General features: G+C 34.4%; 1 protein-coding gene across 2 annotated transcripts in view; it reads right to left on the bottom strand.

Annotated features, from left to right (window-relative positions):
* Positions 1–21042, bottom strand: part of SHOC2 (SHOC2 leucine rich repeat scaffold protein) — a 92441-nt gene that overhangs the window by 32087 nt on the left and 39312 nt on the right. For both annotated transcript variants that reach the window (XM_030941331.1, XM_010370333.2), the window contains exon 2: positions 14746–15682. In XM_030941331.1, the coding sequence (XP_030797191.1) occupies positions 14746–15448 (703 nt within the window). In that variant the 5' untranslated portion in view covers positions 15449–15682. The remainder of the gene's footprint in view (positions 1–14745; positions 15683–21042) is intronic.

Below are 21042 nucleotides of genomic sequence, written 5' to 3'. Positions count from 1 at the left end.
CTAGAACAACAACAAAAAATTCTCTGACTCTAAGATATTGAGTCTGGGTTGATACAGAAGATAAGATGCAATTATGAGAGAGGAATGGAATCCACAAAGAAGAAAAGTTGAGCTGAAGTTATAGTTTGGTCATGATGAATTTGAGATACCAGTGTGACATCTACGTAAAATATTTAGTGGCTAATTGTGGGGGAAAAAACATGAAGAAAATGTTATCATGGTAGAACATGTTTGTCCTAAGAGAAAGTTGGATTTAACATCTGCAAACATTGAGCTCTGGCTAAGGGTAATGGTGGAGTTGTGTTGATAATTTAAAACTGTGGATAAAATATTTAAAGGCATACAGGGATACCAAAGTTAAAACTAGAGGGAATTTTAACCCTTAAAAAGAAGGGAACTGTAGTAGGCAGACTTCTAAGATAACCCCCAATGGCCCTGCCTCATGAATAATTGTATACATTATCTAATTACCCCTCCCTTTGAGTGTGGGCTAAACTTAGTGACTTGCTTCTTACCAATAGAATATGGCAAAGGTGATGGGATGTCACATTTGTGATTCAGTTGCAAAAGATTGTGACTTCCATCTTGCTAGCACTTTAATGATTTCTTAGCTTACACCCTTTGATAAGGCAAGCTGCCATGTTGAAAAGACCCATGTGAAAAGGAACTAAGAGCAGTCTCCAGCCAACAGTCAGCAAGAAATTGAAACCCTCTCTCCACCAATCTGCTAGGAACTAAATCCTAACAAAAACTACATGAGCTGGGAATCTTTTCCCAGGAAAGCCTTCCCAAGCCCTGGCTAACACTATGACTGAAAAATCTTGTGAGAGACCCTAAATCAGAAGGTCCAGTTAAGTTGTGCCTGATACCCAAACCAAATAAACTATAAGATAACAAATGATTGTTGTTTTAAAAGTTATCTTTTAGAGTAATTTGTTACACGACAATAGACAACTAATACAGCAATCACATGAGATTCACCTTCATAAATGCCTTTTTATAAAGCTTTTACCATGAAGTTACTAAAAAATCTGTAGGTGAAAAGTAAATCTCAAGTCAAAAGCCAAAGTCCTACTGCCAAGAAGCCAAAGGACAGGGTTCAGGGTTATAAGAGTGACTGGAATTCAAGGTTGGATACTCTGTAAAGGAGGAAATCACAAAGAGCAGAGTCCTAAAATCTGCAAATACACACTCCTCAAATTTTTGCCTGACTCTGAAAATGCATGTGGGAGAGGAGACTGCAAGGAGTCCAAGGGAAGAACCACAGCTAAAAGGCTAAAGGAGCTGAGCAGAGATTTCAACAGTGGCCAAAGTTCTTTAAGAGTTTGGATTTTTCAGTCTTGTCAAGTTGTTGGAGAGTAAGAAAACAAAATTCCAAGAGGGCTATAACATAGGAGAGTAAAGACCACATCTTAAAACTAAGGAATTTACCCTAGGTTTAAGGATATAACCAAATAGCATCACCCTTAGAAGAGCTAAATCTAAGTCTCTATGGTCAAGATGACTCAACAGCAATTTAACTGCCTAGCAGAACAAAATGTAATACTTTCCAGAGGATAACAGAATCCATAGTAGTTACAGTATTAGCTATTTATACTAGCCAATCAGAATTACTAGACTGTCGTTCTATTTACCACAATGGATGCAACTAGAAAATGAAAAAAATGTTTGAGAAAATGGTTTGCTGACTGTAGACAATAGCCATATATGACTGTGCTCCCTTGTATCAAAGGAAAACAATAGGAGGTCCTATGATTGCCCCAGGTTACTGCCTGGAGCCAGGTTCCAGGTCACAGAAAAAGCAGAGAAGGAATATAGAACAAGGGCCAATAGTTATTACTAAGTTAGAGCAAAATATTTTAGTCTAGGAAAGCCAAGATGATTAGAATTTGTGAGGCAGAATTGGAGACAGAAGAGAGTAGCAAATAGATTTGTGCAATCTGCAAGAAAGACTTATTCAGTCTTTGCCTAAATTCTTATCTGCATTAGGTGCAAACAAACCACCAAAGGCTAGGCAAAGACCTAGTAGCAGCAACCCAAACAATTCCCAGCAGTCACACAAGGTTGTGAATAGTTTGAATTCCTATCAGCCACAAAATAGACCTCATAATATATAGTTTATCAGGGAGTCATCAAAATTTATTACCTTAGCAGTGGGGCTAAATTAGATGTAGACAAAAGGCTACTAAAACTACCATAACAAAGCTTAAAAGCCAGAAAGGATTAAACTGACTACAGAAAAATTTAACTGTATGCCAGGACACAGTCCAGCACTATTAAAAGAATACAACAAAATCCAAGACTTAACAATGAGAAAATGTTATGAAGCTCACATCCAATTAAAAATTACTAAACATGCAGGATGGGTACAGTGGCTCACGCCTATAAACCCAGCACTTTGGGAGGCTTAGGCGGGAGGATCACCTGAGGTTGGGAGTTCAAGATCAGCCTGACCAACATGGAGAAACCCCATCTCTACTAAAAACATAAAATTAGCCAGGCGTGGTGGTGCATGCCTGTAATATCATCTACTCAGGAGGCAGGAGAATCGCTTGAACCCGGAAGGCGGAGGTTGCAGTGGGCCGAAATCACACCACTGCACTCCAGTGTGGGCAACAAGAGCAAAATTCTGTCTCAAAAAAAAAAAAAAAATTACTAGACATGCAAGATGCAGGAAAATAAGACCCACACCAGGAGAAAAGTCATTCTGTAGCAACAGAAACAAAAATAAAAGATGAAACTATAAGACAAGGACAGTGAAAAAGCTATTAAACAATGAGCTCCATATGTTCAAGGTAAAAGAAAACTTGAATAAAAATGACACCCAATGGAAAGTATGGAGGTGAGAAATAAAATACCTGATATGAAAACTTCATTGTATAGAACAGTAGATTTAGACACTGAAGAAGAAATGATATACAGCAACAACAAACAAATAGGTATAAAACTATCTAAAATATACACGGACACACACAGACAAATAGAGCATCAATGACCTAAAACGCAAAGTCTAATATATATGTAATTAGAGACTCAGATAATAGAAAAAAAAAAAAGGACCAAGAAAGGGAAAAGTTACAAGAAATAATGGCCAAAATTTTTCCAATTTTGATGAAAACCATAAACCCACAGATCCAAGAGGCTCATAAACTCCGAGATAAGAATAACAGCAGACTTCTTGTCAAAAACTAGGCAAGCTATAAGAAAACGGAGAGATGTCTCTAAAATACTGAGGGGGGGAAAAAAGGAAACTTTCAAACTAGCATTCTATATTAGGAAAAACAGCTTTCAAAAATGAAGGCAGCAAGGTGTGATGGCTCACACCCTTAATCCCAACATTCTGGGAGGTTGAGGTGGGTGGATTGCTTGTGCCCAGGAGTTTGAAGACCACTCTGGGTAATACGGTAAGACCCTGCCTCTACAAAAGATACAAAAACTAGCTGGGTGTAGTGCACACACCTGTAGTCCCAGCTACTCGGGAGGCTGAGGAGGGAGGATCACTAGAGCCCAGGAGGTCGAGGCTGCAGTGAGCCATAATCACACCACTGCACTCAAGCCTGGGTAACAGAGCGAGACCCTGTCTCAAAAAAAAAAAAAAAAAAAAAGCAAAATAAAGATTTTAAAATAAAGCTTAGCAAAATCATTTTGAGCAGACCTACACTACAATATGTTAATGCACGTTCTTTGGGCAACAAGAAAATGATTTGAGGCCGCGTGCGGTAGCTCACGCCTATAGTCCCAACACTTTGAGAGGCCGAGGTGGGCGGATCACCTGAGGGCAGAATTCGAGACCAGCCTGGCTAACTTGGTGAAACCCCGTCTCTACTAAAAATACAAAAATTAGCCAGGTGTGGTAGCGTACACCTGTAATTCCAGCTACCCAGGAGGCTGAAGCAGGGGAATCGCTTGAACCCGGCAGGCAGAGGTTGCAAGGAGCCAAGATGGCACCATCGCCCTCCAGCCTTGGCAACAAGAGCAAAACCCCATCTCACAAAAAAAAAAAAAAAAAAAAGAAGAAAAAGAAGAGAAGATACAGCAATGAATACTAAAATTAGTGAGCAAAAGATTAGGGAAAAACAAGGTATCTGCATAGTCTAAAAACATCTCCCAAGATAAATTAAAAAGAAAAAAATATTAACTTTAAAGTAGAGAAGCACAGCAGAAATCACATTAACCAACTGGTCAAGGTCAAAATCACCAGTAATGAGACTTATCAATATGAATTGATATAATTCACTGGAAAAGGCATCACAATCACCACTGTGGTATCCCTGACAAAAAAACCAAACTCAAAACTAGTCATGAAAAAAAAAATTAAACGAAAAATGAGTGATATGCTATAAAACATCTGAGTGGCACTGTGCAAAAGTATCAATGCCATTAAAGGAAAGCCTTTCAGTCTTTGCTTTCAGATTGTCAAAGATCAGAGGATACCATGGACACATACATGACTATTAAAAATGTAACATGGGCCGGGCGCGGTGGCTCACGCCTGTAATCCCAGCACTTTGGGAGGCTGAGGTGGGGGGATCTCGAGGTCAGGAGATCGAGACCATCCTGGCTAACACAGTGAAACCCCGTCTCTACTAAACATACAAAAAATTAGCCAGGTGTGGTCGCGGGCACCTATAGTCCCAGCTACTTGGTAGGCTGAGGCAGGAGAATGGCGTGAACCCGGGAGGCGGAGCCTGCAGTGAGCAAAGATCGCGCCACTGCACTCCAGCCTGGGCGAATAGAAAATTGACATTAGTGGAAAAACCGGTGAAATTAACTAAAATTTGTAATTTAGTTTATTGTACTGTATAACTGTTAATTTCTTGGTTCTGATCACTATACAATGGTTATATAGGATGTTAATTAATATCTAGAAACTGAGCGAAGGGTATATGGAAATCTTCCAAAATTGTTTTGAAACTTTTCTGTAAGTCTAAAATTTGTTCAAAATAAAAATTGTTGAAAAATTGTTTAAAAACATAATTTAAACCTTACTGCAAAATAGGATCAATGTATTATTATGGGACTTATGATAGTGAAGAAGTAAAATGTATGACAATAATTGTACGAAGAATGGAAGGAGGGAAATAAAGGTGTTCTGTTGTGAAGTTCTTAGGATATATGCAAAATAATACAATATTATTTCAATGTAAAATGTGTCAAGTTATGATACGTATTGTAAACACTAGAGGAAACACTAAAAAAAAAACCACAAAGATGTGTAACTAATATGCCAAAAGTTGAGATAGATGAAACTTACATTTAAAAAATACTTAATCCATAAGAAAGCATGAGACGAAGGGAAAAAAGGAACAAGTGGCTGTCAGGCAGGGTAGAAACACAAGACCTAACTATATGCTGTTTACAAAACCCATTTTAAAAAGCTAGAAAAAGGTATACAATGCAAGCACTGTATGACACTGCTGAATGTAAAACATTAACAACCAACTTGACCTTGCTGATATTTTATAATTCTCCAAAAAACAGCAGAATATACAGTCTTTTCTTCAACTGCATTTAGAACACCTATCAAGACAAGTCCTATTTCATAAATCAAAGCAAAAAAAAAAAAAATCTGAAAACCTCTCTCATATATTTGGAAACTGAACAATTAACTTCTTAATAATCCATGGATCAGAAAATAACAAGGGATACTTAGAAAATATTTTGAATAATGAAAAGACAACCCACCAAAATTTGTGTGCTGCTAAAAAAGTACTTTGAGGGAAATTTTTAGTTATTAAATAGTTACATAATGAAAGAATAAAGGCCTGAAATCAATCTAAACCACCAATTTAAGAAAACAAAGAAAAACGTATTAAACCCAAGGAATTAAAAATAAAAACAAGAAAGCATAAAAACAAAAGATTTTTTTAAAGATCAATAAAACTGATACACATCAAGCCAAACTGATAAGCAAAGAGAGAAGTCCCAAATTACCAATTTCAAGATCGAAAAGGGAACATCACTATATATATACATATGTGTGTGTGTATATATATATATATGGAACATTAAAAGCTTAACAAAAATATGAACTTTAAGCCAATAAAATCAACAAACTGCACAAAATAGACAAATGCCCTGACAGATCAAACCACAAATTTTCAATAGAGAACAAATAGAAAACCTGAATAACTATGTGTCTATTAAATAAACTGAATTTGAAATTCAAAACTTGTCCATACACACACAAAAAACCCTACTCCCAGATTGTATGGCTGATACATTCTACTGAACATTTAAGGAGGAAATAATACTAATTCTGCACAAACCCTTCTAGAATACAAAACAAAAGAGGAAGAAACATGTCTCAACTCATTCTATGATACGAGGACATTATTACCCTGATACCAAACCATGATCAAAATTTTAAAAAAAGAAAGTAAAATTATAGATCAATATCTATGATGAATACAGATTTAAAAATCCTTAACAAAATTTTAGTAAATTAAATCCAGAAATATATAAAAAGGCCCTCTGAAAATTTACCTAGTAGGCAATCAAAGATTGGTAAATGAGTAATTTAGGTTTGTTTCATGGTTATAAACTTTCCTTTACTCTTACTTGACTCACATTTAGGATTCTTACATTCTAAAATAACCCTTGTTCTTTATAGGGATATTTTTCAAATATTCAGAGTTTAGCTCTATAAAAATCATAGCAAATCTTAATAAAATACATTTGTAAAACTATATACTTAAAAAGAGTTGGAAATACTTGTCCCACAAGTTTGAACAGATTTAGAGAGGTCAGAATTTATAACAGAACATTATTTATACTTGTGTTAAAAGCTTAATTATCCCTTTTCATTACAAAGATGACTTCAAGGGCTCTTCTGCAACTAAGGGACATGGACATGGACAAGTGACAATGTTCCTCTGATTTTGTGACATGCTGTCTTTAGGGTATAATGTCTGTCCCCCTCTTTCCCGTATCTCAGCCAAATGGAAAGTAAACTGTCTCCTTTGAACCTATCAAATCCTTCTGAAACAGTTCAAGTGCTATTTTTCTGTGTTCTTTTTTTTTTCCTCCTGAGACAGGGTCTCTGCCACCCAGGCTGGACTACAGTGGCGAGGTCACAGCTCACTGCAGCTTCAACCTGCCGGCTCACGTGACTCTGACTCTCACACCTCAACCTCATGAGTAGCTGGGACTGTGGGTGTGTACCAGCATGCCCAGCTACTTTTTTGTAGAGATGGGGTTTTGCCATGTTGCCCAGGCTGGTTTCAAACTCCTGGGCTCAAGTAATACACCTGCCTTGGCCTCCCAAAGTGCTATTCTGTGTTCTTTTTTTGCCTCCTTTAGCAATAATAACTTCTCTGGGTTTTTGTTGTTTAGTGAAAAGCATGAAAATTTCATAACAGTAATAAGTAAACAGTTCATTTGTAGGTTTCTAATGTTTCATGCTGGTTCCCAGTCAAAAGGAGTTATTTATTAACAACTATGAATTCCCTTTACTGATTTCTCTTTCCTGCTAAAATAAGTTACTTATTAGCATTTGTACAAACGTTCAAATGAGATTATTAAATAATGTTACCTGGACCATATAAGCAATTGTATCACTCCTGGCAGTCCTGAGAGAATTTCAATAATTTTAGTGATCATAAGTTACAATTTTAGTTAATACTGAAAATATTACTGAAATATTATAATGTTATACTAAAATAAAAATACATAACACTAAAATCTTGAAAATGCTAGTTTTATATATTATAAAGTTATAGTAATACCATATTATAATACTATAATACTAAAATATAAAATAAAAATAGGTTAATAGTACTGAGCTTTATTAAATTTCCTTCAAGCCACATTTATTGAAAGCCTACCACTTCACGTCTAAAAAAATTCACAGAAAAATTACATAATAGGAGTTAAACTAAATCTCTGAGGTCAACTTTTTGAAAAAGTTGCTGACTCTGTTCAATATGCTTTTATATAGAGATATTAAATATATACACATGTATATGTTGGTTATATGTACATCATTTGACTTATGATAAAGTGTAACACCCCCATATCACAGAATAGTAAGAAACTGATTTTGTTTTCAATAAATGTTACTGAGTCAAATAGGTAATTTTAAAAATGCTGATTCTTAAATGTATATTTAAGGAGGTGAAAAAGCTCTATGATGAAAACAATGAAAGAAATTCAAAGGGACCAAAAAATGGAAAGACATTCCACGCTCATGAATTGAAAGGATTAACAGTGTTACAATAACCATACCACCCAAAGTGATCTACAGATTCAATGCAATCTCTATCAAAATGCCAATGACATTCTTAAAAAAAAAAAAGTGTATATATATACATATACATATATATATATCCTAAAGTTCATGTGGAACCACAGAAGACTCTAAATAGCCAAAGTAATACTGAGCAAAAAGGACAAAGCTGGAGGCAACATACTACATGACCTCAAAGTATACACAAAGTTAGAGTAACCAAAATGCACAGTACTGAATAAAAACAGACAACAGCCCAATGGAATAGAGAACCCAGAAATAAATCCACATATTTACAGCCAACTGATATTTGACAAAGGAGCCAAGAATATACACTGAAGAAAGGACAAACCCTTCAAGAAATGGTGCTGAGAAAGCTGGATATATATATGCAGAAGAATGAAACTAGATCCCTATCTCTCACTATATACAAAAAATCAACTCAATAAATTGAAGACTTACATGTCAAGAACCAAAAATATAAAACTACTAGAAATAGGGGAAACACTTCAGGACAACGGTCTGGGCAAAGATTTTATGGGTAAAACCTCAAAAAGTAGGGCAAACCCAAGCAAAAATAGACAAATTGAATTATTTCAAACTAAAAACTTCTGCAGAGCAAAGGAAACAAAGACTGAAGAGACAACCTGCAAAATGAAAGAAAATATATGCAAACTACTCATCTGATAATAGATTAATATACAAGAAACTCAACAGCAAAACAATAATCATCATTATGTGATTTAAAAATGGGCAAACAATCTAAATAGACATTTCTCAAGACATACAAATGGCCAAAAGGTATATGAAAAAATGCTCAACATCACTAATCATCAGGGAAATGAAAATCGTAAGTACAATGAGAAGGTATCTCAACCCTATTGGAATGGCTATCATCAAAAAGACAAAAACAACAACAACAACAAAAACAGACACTGGTGAGAATGCAGAAAAAGAACTCTTATACACTGTTGGCGGGTGTACCATAAATTGGTACAGCCACTATGGAAAACAGTATGAAGGTTGCTCGAAAACCCAAACAAAAACCTACCATATGACCAAATAATCCGACTACTGGGTATATATCCAAAGGAAAGGAAATCAGTATATCAAAGAGATATCTTCACTCTCTTATTACAACACTATTCACAATAGTTAAGATATGGAATCAACCTCTAACAACAGATGAAGAAAGAAAATGTGGTATATATACACAATGAAATGCTATTCAGCCAAAAAAAGAATAAAATTCTGTCATTCACAGCAACATGAATGAGCCTGAAGAACATTATGTTAAGTTAAATGAGCCAGGCACAGAAATATAAATACTGTATGTTCTCTCATGCTAAAAAAGTTGATCTCAAAGTAGTGAGTAGAATAGTGGTTACTAGAGGCTGAGAAGGGTGGCGGGGGTTGGGGAGCCGCGGGATGGGGAGAGGTGGATTAATGGACACAAAACTACAGCTAGATAGGAGGAATTCTATCTGTTCTAAATTCTGCTATTCTATAACACTGTCGGGTGACTTCAGCAAACAATTTATTGTATATTTTCAAATAGCTAATAGGGAGGATTTTGAATGTGTCCAGTGAAAAGAAATGATAAATGTTTGAGGTGATGGATGTGCTAATTACCATGATTTGATCATCACACACTGTATACATGTATGGAAACATCACATTGTAAACCATAAATAGGTACAATTATTATTTCTCATACATATGAATGCTGTGAGAATTGCTTTGTAAATGAAGATGATCTGGGTTCTCAAAAAGCATATACTTTAATATATCAGATAATTTTCCTAAGCAAAAAGGTTGACAACTAGACTCACATGAAATTGTATACTACATAAATATGTAGCATTTTATTGAACCTACAATGTAGGTAGAACACGTTTTTTAAAATACTCCAACTTCTGTTTTTATAAAGAATAATAAATAAGGGCAACTTTAAAGAAAGAGAAGAAATCCTAAACACACAATTCAGAGAGAAAAGAAATCACAGGAATATTAGCAAAATACAAAATGAAGTTTATATCTGGTTTCAATGAGCAACAATTTCCTTCCCAAAAAAATAAAATCCTTTAAAACTTCACTGTCTACAGTTGCCTGAATAAACAGATTCATTATTCAAACTGACTATCTGGTGGCCCCTGCTTTAACCCACTCATAAACAGAGAATATACAAAAGCACATCTTTAACAGGAAACTCAAAGGAACCAATCAGTTGGGAAAGAAGGTTTAAAAAAGTGGTTATTTCCTGTTTTCCCTCTGAAAACATAGGTTCTTGACTGTCTTTGTGTAGAGTGAAGAGTCTTTTTAAGATTAGAAATGGAGAAAGAAGGAATGGAACAATGATCTATAAAAGAAAGCAATGACTAAGGTTTCAATTTATCTACTTAACCCAAAAAGAGGGGACGTTTACTTTATTTGTCCATGCCTTAACATACAAAAGGAGAAAAGTAAGTGAACATTAACAAATGAAAAGTTTTCTTAACTACTTTCTGATATATTATCTCTGGCTCTAAACAGTCTGTTCCAGTATCTTTTTACTGTTTTCTGCCAATTTTTACCCATGTGAATATGTACCACTGGTATCAAATCGCATTACATTAATGCTTAAAAGGATAAATGTTCTAATTTTAATATTTTTTTCCTATCAAGGCAACAGCATATAGCCCAATCTTGTGTAGTGGTTAAATTCCAATTATATTATTTAAACTAAATAGTAGGCTCTATTTCGAAAATTCCTAATTTAAAAAAATTTATTTTTATTTTTTAGAGATAGGGTCTAGCTCTGTTGCACAGGCTGAAGTGCGGTGGCACGATCATCACTGACTGCCCCTCCAGTTCCTGGGCTCAAGGATCCTCCTGCCTCAGCCTTTCCAGTAGTTGGGAGTTGAGGCGTGAGTCACAGTGCCCAGTTGAAAACTTATATTCCTCAAATATACTGCTGAATACAAACTGGATGGCATGATTTAAAGTGATATATTTATTCAAACAATGAAGAAGAATAAGCATCTAATATAAATCTAATATATATTTATAAATAATGTAGCTCTAATATGCATAAATGAAAGTTTAACAAAACTATAATTAGCATAAATTTTGAATTAAAAATTCCCTGTTATGGGTTTCTGCAGTAAGTGAAATTATATTAAAGGTGTTTAACACTTTACAAAATGTCAAATTTCCATTTTATTTGATCATTGAGCACAGGTCTTATTTTATAAACATTCTCCAAGGAGCTCAGAACTTCTTTTAAATTAAAAACCCATTAAAGCAAGATCTACATCACAGAAAATAACTATTTCTGTCTTTCCATTATAATAAAAGATAGCTCTCAAGAATTAAAAACAAATATATAGAGATCAGGAAACTGCAAATCAGAACTACAATGAGATACGAATTCACACCATAGAATGGTTATAATAAGAAAAGACAGATAACAACAAGGATACTGAGAATGTAGAGAAACTGGAATCCTCAAACACTACTGGTAGGAATGTAAAATGTTGCAGTCCCTTTGAAAACAGTCTAGTAGTCCCTCAAAAGGTTAAACAGTTACCATATGACTCAACAATTCTACTAGGTATATACTCAAGAGAAGTGAAAACAAATGTCCACACAAAAACTTGTACACAAATACAGTAACTATACTCATAACAGTCAGAAAGCACAAACAACAACCCAAATGTCTGACAACTGATAAATGGATAAATAAAATGTGGTACGCTCATATAATGATTATTCAGCAATAAAAAGGAATGAAGTACTGATACATGCTATAACCTTGATGAGACTTGAAAATATTATGCAAATTAAAAGAAACCTGTCATAAGAGACCACATATTATATGATTCTATTTATAGGAAACATCCAGAGAAAACACTAATCTATAGAGACAGAAAGTAGATTAGTGTTTGCCTAGGGTTAATGAGTTAGCAGAAATCAGGAGTGATTGCTTAAGGGTTCAGAGTTTCTTTTGGAGGTACTGAAAATGTTCCAACATTATCTCTGATGGTTACATAAATCTGAATATTCTAAATATCACTGAATTGTTTATTTTTAATGTGTAAATTGTACGGTATGTGATTTATATTCTAATTAAACTGTTAAACGCAATCCTCCCCCAAAATCTTGTGCAATGGCTTTCAACTGCAGTTGCACATAAAATAACACAGGCTGCACTTTAAAAGTACAGACCCTGGACCTACCAGAGAATCAAAATCTATGGGGGTGGTACCCACTTTTCTAGATTGTGGGGAGAGTACAATGGAAATGACCAAGACTTACACTTCAAATTCTGACTCTGCCAACCTAGAAGCATGATCTTCAGTAAATTACCTAATTTTCCTACATTGTCAGTTCCTTCTTCAGTACAACAGGGAAAATACCTATTTCACTGGGTTACCGTAAGAATATAAGATAGTATATTTAAAGTATACACGGACAGAACAATGTATAGTATTATGATTCATGTGCTCAAACAACAGCCATTCTTATTATTATGATGTTATTTTTACTAACCTTTATTTTCTTATTCCCTATAAAGAAACAGATGACGCAGACTTCTGCATGTTTGCCCCAGATCCATGCATCTAAGTTAAACTTTATAAACCACAATTCCTTATCAGAAACATTAAATTATACTTTTAAAAGCAGTTTACTTTCCGATGCCCTGCTTAGAATGAAATAAGCAACACTTACGATATTACCATTTTTACAGAAGTTCAGCAATTACAAAAACACAAACTTTAGTAATGTCACTAATGATGGGAAGGAGCCCATTAACAAATTCAATGGCTGTTTTTAAAATTACAATTTAGGAATAAAGGTCAAAAGACTAGATAGCCACAAATACAAGCCATATAATTACTTAAAATACGCCAATTTTAAAAGATACATTCACTTTTTAATAAAAATGCTATCTATATGCTCAAGAACATATATGTATGTTAATTCCGAGGTAATTTGATAGTATTGCTATGGGAAAAGTCCTTAGAGATTTGTGAATTAAAGTCAGACTTTTAGTACTGAGTGTAACACTTAAACACAAAACAATAAGAACAAAGACAGGAAATAACTTATATTTCTATGTAGAAATTCAGCATTTATTTCTCCAATTGCCTGTAATTCTATTCCATAACGAGCCATAATACGCAGGTCAAATTTTGACTATATATGACACTAAAACAAGTCCTTCAACAACCACATTTCTATCTGAAGACATGGAATGGAGCATTTTCACTCAGAAATTCCTGGGAATATTTTAATATCTCATGAGTAAGTCATACTCTACAGTACATTACTTGAGAAAACCTATCATAAATTTTCTAAACACATTAAATTAAACCAAAATTTAATTAACATTTGGATTGTCAAGAGTTAAATGTAACAAGTCATACTTAAAGTTTAAACCACATCTTTTTTCAAAGCTAAACAAAATATTAAAACATCCACAGAATATCGTATCTTTGAAAAGCTGCAAAGCCTAAAAATCAGAAAGTTTATCACTCATTATAAGACCAATACTGAAAGCAACAATATAATCTTTATTTTTTTCAGAATAAAATAAACTGCCTTTAATACAAAAAGAAAACATCCTTTAAAAAGCTTCATAATCAACATTTTATGACGATTTTTATAAATCTTATAAAAAGGGCCCACAAAGGTAATACCTTTATCAATTTTTCAAAACTGATGTCAATGGATTACTATATTCCAAATGTTTCAGAATGTTTTTCCATAATTAAAAATGCCAGAACTAATTTTTAATTTTTTACTGACATGTTCACATGTGTATATTCCCTGTTTTTCTCCTACTACTAGGCTTTAAAAAACATTTTCTTTGTTTTAGTACAAGTTAGCTTTATATACAAGACTGGAATGAAAATTACCAAAATGCTAACAGCGTTGCATTTGCTACAGGTGATGTTTCTTCTACCTTTCTAAATTCTTGTGTTATTTTTAATAAACATGTAAGTACTTTCAAGACGCAAAAATAATTTTTTTCCTATTTTCTTATGACACTGCTCTTTCGTAAAGCTCTGATTTGTCAACCTTTTGTGGTAAATTAGGTAGAAAGTGATGTGAATTTAAACATGTTTCAGATAAAGATGGAAAAGTCAGAGAATGAGAAAATGTAGTTTTCATATATCTAATAAAATTGTATCAACAGATACTTTAAAAACAGGTAGCAACAACTTGAAAATTTGGCAAACATCTTTTCTTCCTTAAATTTACTTATTCTCCAATGAAAGTAAAAGAAGATTAGGTTTGTGTGGGAAAGATCTAATTACATCTATTTTCTAACTCACTTTTTAAGTCTACGAAACAATTTCAAGCCATGTACTATTAATAGTGCTGAAAATGGAATAAAGTAAACCATTTAAAAAGTTGTAATTTAGAAATAAGCTGTTTTTAGGCAAGTATCAGGGATTTTTTGATATGAAAAAGCACTCAGAATTATTTAGCATAACAAATACTACAAATAATAATAATCCAAGGCCTCTTACCAATTTCAGCAGGTAGTTGTTTAATTTTGTTCTCTCGAATGCTAAGCATGCTGAGTTTTGACAAGTTTTTGATGTCCTTTTCCACAGTAGTTATACGATTAAAGCGAAGGTAAAGAGTGGTGAGAGAATCCAGCCTATACACCACTGAAGGAATTTCTCTCAGTTTATTATGCCGTAAATCAAGCATACGCAGCTTCTTCAAGTTATCAAGAGAGTCAGGCAAACTGGTAAGTGAATTTTCACTTAGAGCCAATGTCATGAGATTTACTAAACATCCCACCTCTGCTGGGAGGGACTGCAATTTGTTACTGTATAAATAAAGTTCTGTTAACTGAGTCAACTCTTTGATTGATGATGGCAATATGTGTATAGATCTCTTGGATAAGTCCAAACGCATTGAATTCTCTTCCCGGCATTTGTTGAGTTCTTTAATCACCTCTGCATTGCTGGATTTTTTTCTAGTCCCAGGTGCTGGGTTTGGCCGTTTGATCGTATTGTCAACTGAAAATGCCACCCCTGGTTGGGCAGCACTGGAGTCCTTCTTTCCGTCTTTGGCATCTTTCCCTTTGGTCTTAGGTTCTTTTTCTTTGCTCTCTTTCCCAAAACCTCCAGAAGCTTTTGCCTCCTTTTCTCTTTCCTTGGCTGATGGTACTTTGGGATCTTTTTCTTTAGAGTCTTTTTCTTTTCCTAAACTACTACTCATGGTGACTCAAGCCTGGACAAAAACTACATGAACTCCTTTTATTTTCCAGTAATTGAATTCAAAGATGAAGAGACAAAGATCCTACACAATCAAAAAAGTACTGGCTCGAAGAAGTAATCAGCATGCAGTAACATCCATCTGTTACATGTTGAATCTAAAAGTACTATGCCCATTTCTGATAATTCATTCCAACTGGTAAAACAGTGCTGGTCAATCAATGATTCATTAGAATTCCTGAAATATAATATAGAGAGTATTAAATTACTTTAGATAATTTATATTAAGTAAATAGACTCTGAAAAACAATCTTATTAGTGTTTGTCATTTTCTTATGATTTCATTCTTAAATATTTATGAACATCCTTTATTATGTAAAAATCCATTTAAAACTACACAACTTAATAAGGCTGGCTCTACCTTCAATAAACTTGCAGTCTAATAGGAAGAGATAGGAATGTAAGTTACTTTAGAATAAAATTTTGTAAGAGCAAAAAAGTGGAAGAAACCACAACAATAAGCTTAATATTTATTAAGTCCTTTCTATGTACTAGCATTATTCTGAGGAATTCACATATATTAACATAACACATACAACAGCCCGATGAGATATATTGTTATCCCCATTTTATATAAAGAAACATTAAAGCACAGAAATATTTTTAAGTAACTAACTTTGAGATCTTGGAAACATGACGGAGCCAATATTCCAAATTAGGTAGTATGTGCTCACAGCCTATGTTCCTAACCCACTACATTGAAACAGTTCTATCTACAATTAATTGGCAGATAGCTTCAGATAATAGAAAGGATTTCAATGGTGGTGACCATAGAAGGGAGAGCAGTCTGGCAAAAGAAAAAAAATGAACAAAGTGAAATATGTATGAAAAACAGCACAGTTCAGGGAAAGGGGCATTAGGAATCCGTACTTTAATAAGCACTCTATATGATTCTGATGGAGGTAGACCTGGGGCTCACCTTTGAAAACCAGTGATAAAGGGCAATGTCCGATGATGTGTATATTCTAAGGACTGAAAAAGTGAGAAAGATCAATGGCACAGGGTTCTTAAAAGCAGAAAAAGTTTGCTCGTAAAATGACAGGCCGAAAAGATTGGCAAAGGTCAATTAGTAAAATATTTATGGAAGGAATCAGTCCTCCCTAAACATTTTGGAATTTAAAATTAGTAATTCTTATTTTGTGACTCTATTGTTAACTCTATTTATCTAACTGATAATTATTTGGTACTTGGGATTAAAGATAAAATAACTTCTTAACTGACTAGCTTAAGCGGTTAAAACAGTTATTAGAATTTTGTCAGACTACCAAAAGGATGTGATAATGTTAAGTGCTAAGGATTCTGCTAATAATTTATTTTTACAGGATGTGAACCCCACTCTATATACAAGCTTGCAGTTTAGACAGCCAAAACACTCACATATAACAAGTAATTGATAAGACAATATATTATTAAATCCTCAGATGAGTGGCATATACTTACTATAGCACTTTTGAGAAAATTGGTATCAGTGAGAACGGTTGAGAAAAGCATACAGGAAGGACTTAGGCTAACTAGTCCTGGATTAACGGGTTGCGTTCAAGCAAGTAAAGGAGAGGCGGCAAAGCATTACAGATGGGTGTCATGAAAAACAAAGTTTTGCCTAGAATAAGGAATGGAGCTTAGTTTGCACAGGACACTGAAAATGTGTCACTCTGCTGAAGCAAATGGTCAAAAGTGCAGAAATAACAGGAACTGGGGTAGAGGATGAATAATCTGTAAATTTGAAACTGCACAGTGTGAACTTTACTGGTATATAAGATTCTACAATTAAACAAACACATCATTATTTGCTAGCACACCAGGAGAGCTCTATCTACTACTACTCACCCCTTTCGAAAAAAAGAAAAGAATTATTTTGCACTACAATGGAGAGAGACCAAGAAAAACTCTATAGAGATACTGATTCAGAAAAGAATGCTGATAAGCCAGTAAGAAAGTACATTTACTAAAACCATACAACTGTAAATAATGGGAAGTATGCATAGCTAAAGGGTTACAGGCATTGCTTATCAATTTGTATTTAAGAAATGTCACTATATCAAGTTTCTGGAATCAAATTTCTATTTAGCAAGATATGTATATCCTAAATTTAGAAGAACACCTCCTATATAAAGATCAAATGAGATATATAAGGTGTAAAATCACATATATTAAGTACAGAGGATAGAACAAGACTATCCCTATTAAAAGGTAAGAAAATTTGGAAAGAAATAAAAAGTAAACTTTTCTAATGATAAAAACAAAAAAAGAAAATACATGACCTGAGATATTTGTTTAAAAATACAATTTCCAGGCTCCATCACAAACCACTGAATCAAAATTTTAGGGAGAAGGGGTCTAGGTATTTTATAAAAATAAATGCCTCAGCAAAAGCTTATCAAGTTTGGGAAATACACGATATGACCAAATGTAAAATATGAACACCAATATATTTAATATTATAGTTTTCAAATGTAATTAAAAAATAATGAAGGTTGAAGGTAATGGGTGGGTCAAGAAACTGTATTAATGAAAATACAAGTTATTAATAAAGTTCCCATTGAAATCTAAAAGGACTTCCCATAATCTATAATACTATCCACTGTATCTGAAATTCAGACTGATACTTGAACTGTCTGATGGGTTTACTGCAGTGGTGATGAATTTGAACTAGTGACCCACAAACTCATCCTGTAGCTCTTGTACCTAATGAGATTTGCAGATCTATATAGTTCAATAATAGCTCATAAGAAATATAACTAGTCAGAGAATAAAGCTTTTGACCTTGACAAAATCACTATGCTTTACTTAAGGGAATTAACCCACCAGCCAGACTTAGCTATTAACTAAAAATTTCTCACATCCAGTAAAAAATATTTTTGGCCAAGAGAACTAACAAATTATCTGACAGTCAAAAATTAAGTTCTGGATCTAGTTCAGACCTGAATCAGGTGACACTGTCAAACATTTTAGATAAGAAAACATATTGAGAGTAATCTTTCATGTTTCTTGGAAATAAGTTATTTATTTAATAGTTGTTTTTTAATCACTTCAACTCCACTATGTTTTGGGGGAAGGCTATATTTGCACACAATTTGAATCTTGTACCCACTTAGGTAATAGAATACACAGTACCCAGTCTCGAAATGCTTGAAATCTAGTGATAAAAGCGTAAAATTGCATCAATAATTAAGCTGAGGCTGGCAAGGAGGTTTTTATACTGGGATCTTTACTACCCCAGAGGACTCTTTTATTCACCTCCACCTAATAACTACCGCATATGAAGCACTTGATATGTTAGCTCCCTTGAATACATTTAACCATTAGTGACCTCGAACAAAAAAACTACAAATTTGGCAGGTGTGGCAAATTTGCTAGGATTACACGTCTGTAATCCTAGCACTTTGGGAGGCTGAGGGAGGTGGATCACTTAAGGTCAGGAGTTCGAGACCAGCCTGACTGACATGGTGAAACATCATCTCTACTAAAAAATACAAAAACTAGCCAGGCGTGGTGGCGGGCGCCTGTAATCCCAGCTAATCGGGAGACTGAGGCAGAGAGAATCGCTTGAACCCAAGAGGCAGTGGTTGCAGTGAGCTGAGATTGTGCCACTGCACTCTAGCCTGGGCAACAGAGAGAGATTCCCCAAAAACAAAACAAAAACTACAAACTTGGTGGAGCTCTGAGTTGATACCATTTTTCTCTGGTACATAACTATATTCCAAATTATGAAAACTCTGAATTTCAAATTCCTAAGAGTTCCTCTAGTCCCAGTTTACAAATGAGAAAACTGAGGCACCAAAGTCAGATACCTACTAAGTGACTAACGAAAAATTCAAAACCAGGTCAGCCTGGTCAGAACTCGAAAGCCCAGATATATTCTTCCCCCATCCCATGTTGGATTTCAGAGATAAACATCCAAATCATGATTATATGAGGGTGTTGATTACAATTCATTTAGGCTTCTAATAGCTTCTAAGTCAAGGGTGAGCAAACTTTTTCTGTAAAGTGTCAGATATTAAACACTCAAGGCTTTGCAAGACAGATTGCTTTCTGCTGCAGGTACTCAATTCTGTCATTTTAGCATAAAAGTAGACAATATGCAAATGAGTAAGAGTGGCTGTGTTTCAATAAAACTTTACCAAAAACAGACCTCAAACTGGCTTTGGCCATCAGGCCATAGTTTGCCAAGCCCTGTCATAAGTCAATGTCAGGTTTTAAATCACTCCTTTCAGGAACTATATTTTCATGCAAATTGGACACAAGTAGTAAAAAATGTAGGCTGCCAAATTTGGAAAGGCTGGTTATTCAAATTTAGTAATTTGGACTTTATCATGCAGACATCATGATTCTTTCAACTCTAATGTTCCAGCAGTATACTCTCAGGGGCTGCCAAGAGTAAATATAAAAAGCCAGTAAAGGACTCCCGAAGGAGAAGAGGCTATGATTACAGTCATATTTTAACAAAATTTACCTGACACTGTTAAGAACGATTGTAAACAGTCAGGACTTCAGAAGGAAGGCAGAAAATTTAAAAAGCTAATAATTTCGTGTTCAATCAGTGCCAGACATTTTCAGCAAGAATCATCTGGGGAGCTTAGAAATCCTAGCCTCTAATCCAAGAATGCTAACAAAATAAATATCTGTGGTAGGGAACAGTGAGCTGTATGTTTAAAGAGTTTTCCAGGTGATTGTATGTAGAGGCAAATTTGAAAGTCACTGCAACAGTCCACGCCAAACATGATAAAGGTACAATCTAACTATTTTTAGCTACAGTATTTTGGAATTTTGTAGGTTCACTTTAGGTTGTCTCAATGTTTAGAGAAATGCTACTGGCATTTAATGGGCCAGGTCTGGAGATAAGAAGTATCCTTGCATACTGTACAACCTTCAAATACCTACAAATATTCAATCTATGTAACTAGGTGAAATACCTGTTTATAATTTTGAGCACCTTGAATCTAATTCCATTTTACACAAAAACTGCAGTACTTTTGCACTATTCTTTTAAGAGTTATTTGTTATTTCTGATGATCACTGATACTCATACTGATCTTGGTATCCGAGTCACAAATATAACACATCCGTATCAGTTTGCACTTCTAACAATCACATTCATGAGGACATATGTACAACCATTTGCTCTTCATTGCTTTCTGGTATCGTGCCTGAACACTTAAGTACTGAAACATAAAATGTATAATAAATTCTTCATTGTTTTCTAATATCATTGTGCCTAAGCATTTACATAACATACAAAATGTACAATATTTTTCTTATATATCTCCTTTAAGAAATTACACAGATTTTTAAAAATAATGTAGGTTACTATCATTTTAGAATAGTAAGGAACTGTTACAGAATGTTGCATAAATGGGATATTAGGTCTGATGTACTTGAGAACAATTGGTTTAAACTACAAAGGTACTAGGAAAACAGGAAAAATTCTAGAGACAGAAAGCAGCTGGGGATGAACAGGAGTAGAGAGGAGGAAGGGATTCAGGGTAATGTTTGAGTTGACAGCTTAAATCAGGTGGATGCAGCATGATTATTCAAGAC

Source organism: Rhinopithecus roxellana, chromosome 11, assembly GCF_007565055.1.
Source record: "Rhinopithecus roxellana isolate Shanxi Qingling chromosome 11, ASM756505v1, whole genome shotgun sequence".
In the NCBI taxonomy this organism is placed as follows: domain Eukaryota; kingdom Metazoa; phylum Chordata; class Mammalia; order Primates; family Cercopithecidae; genus Rhinopithecus; species Rhinopithecus roxellana.
This window is presented reverse-complemented; position numbering and strand designations above follow the sequence as displayed.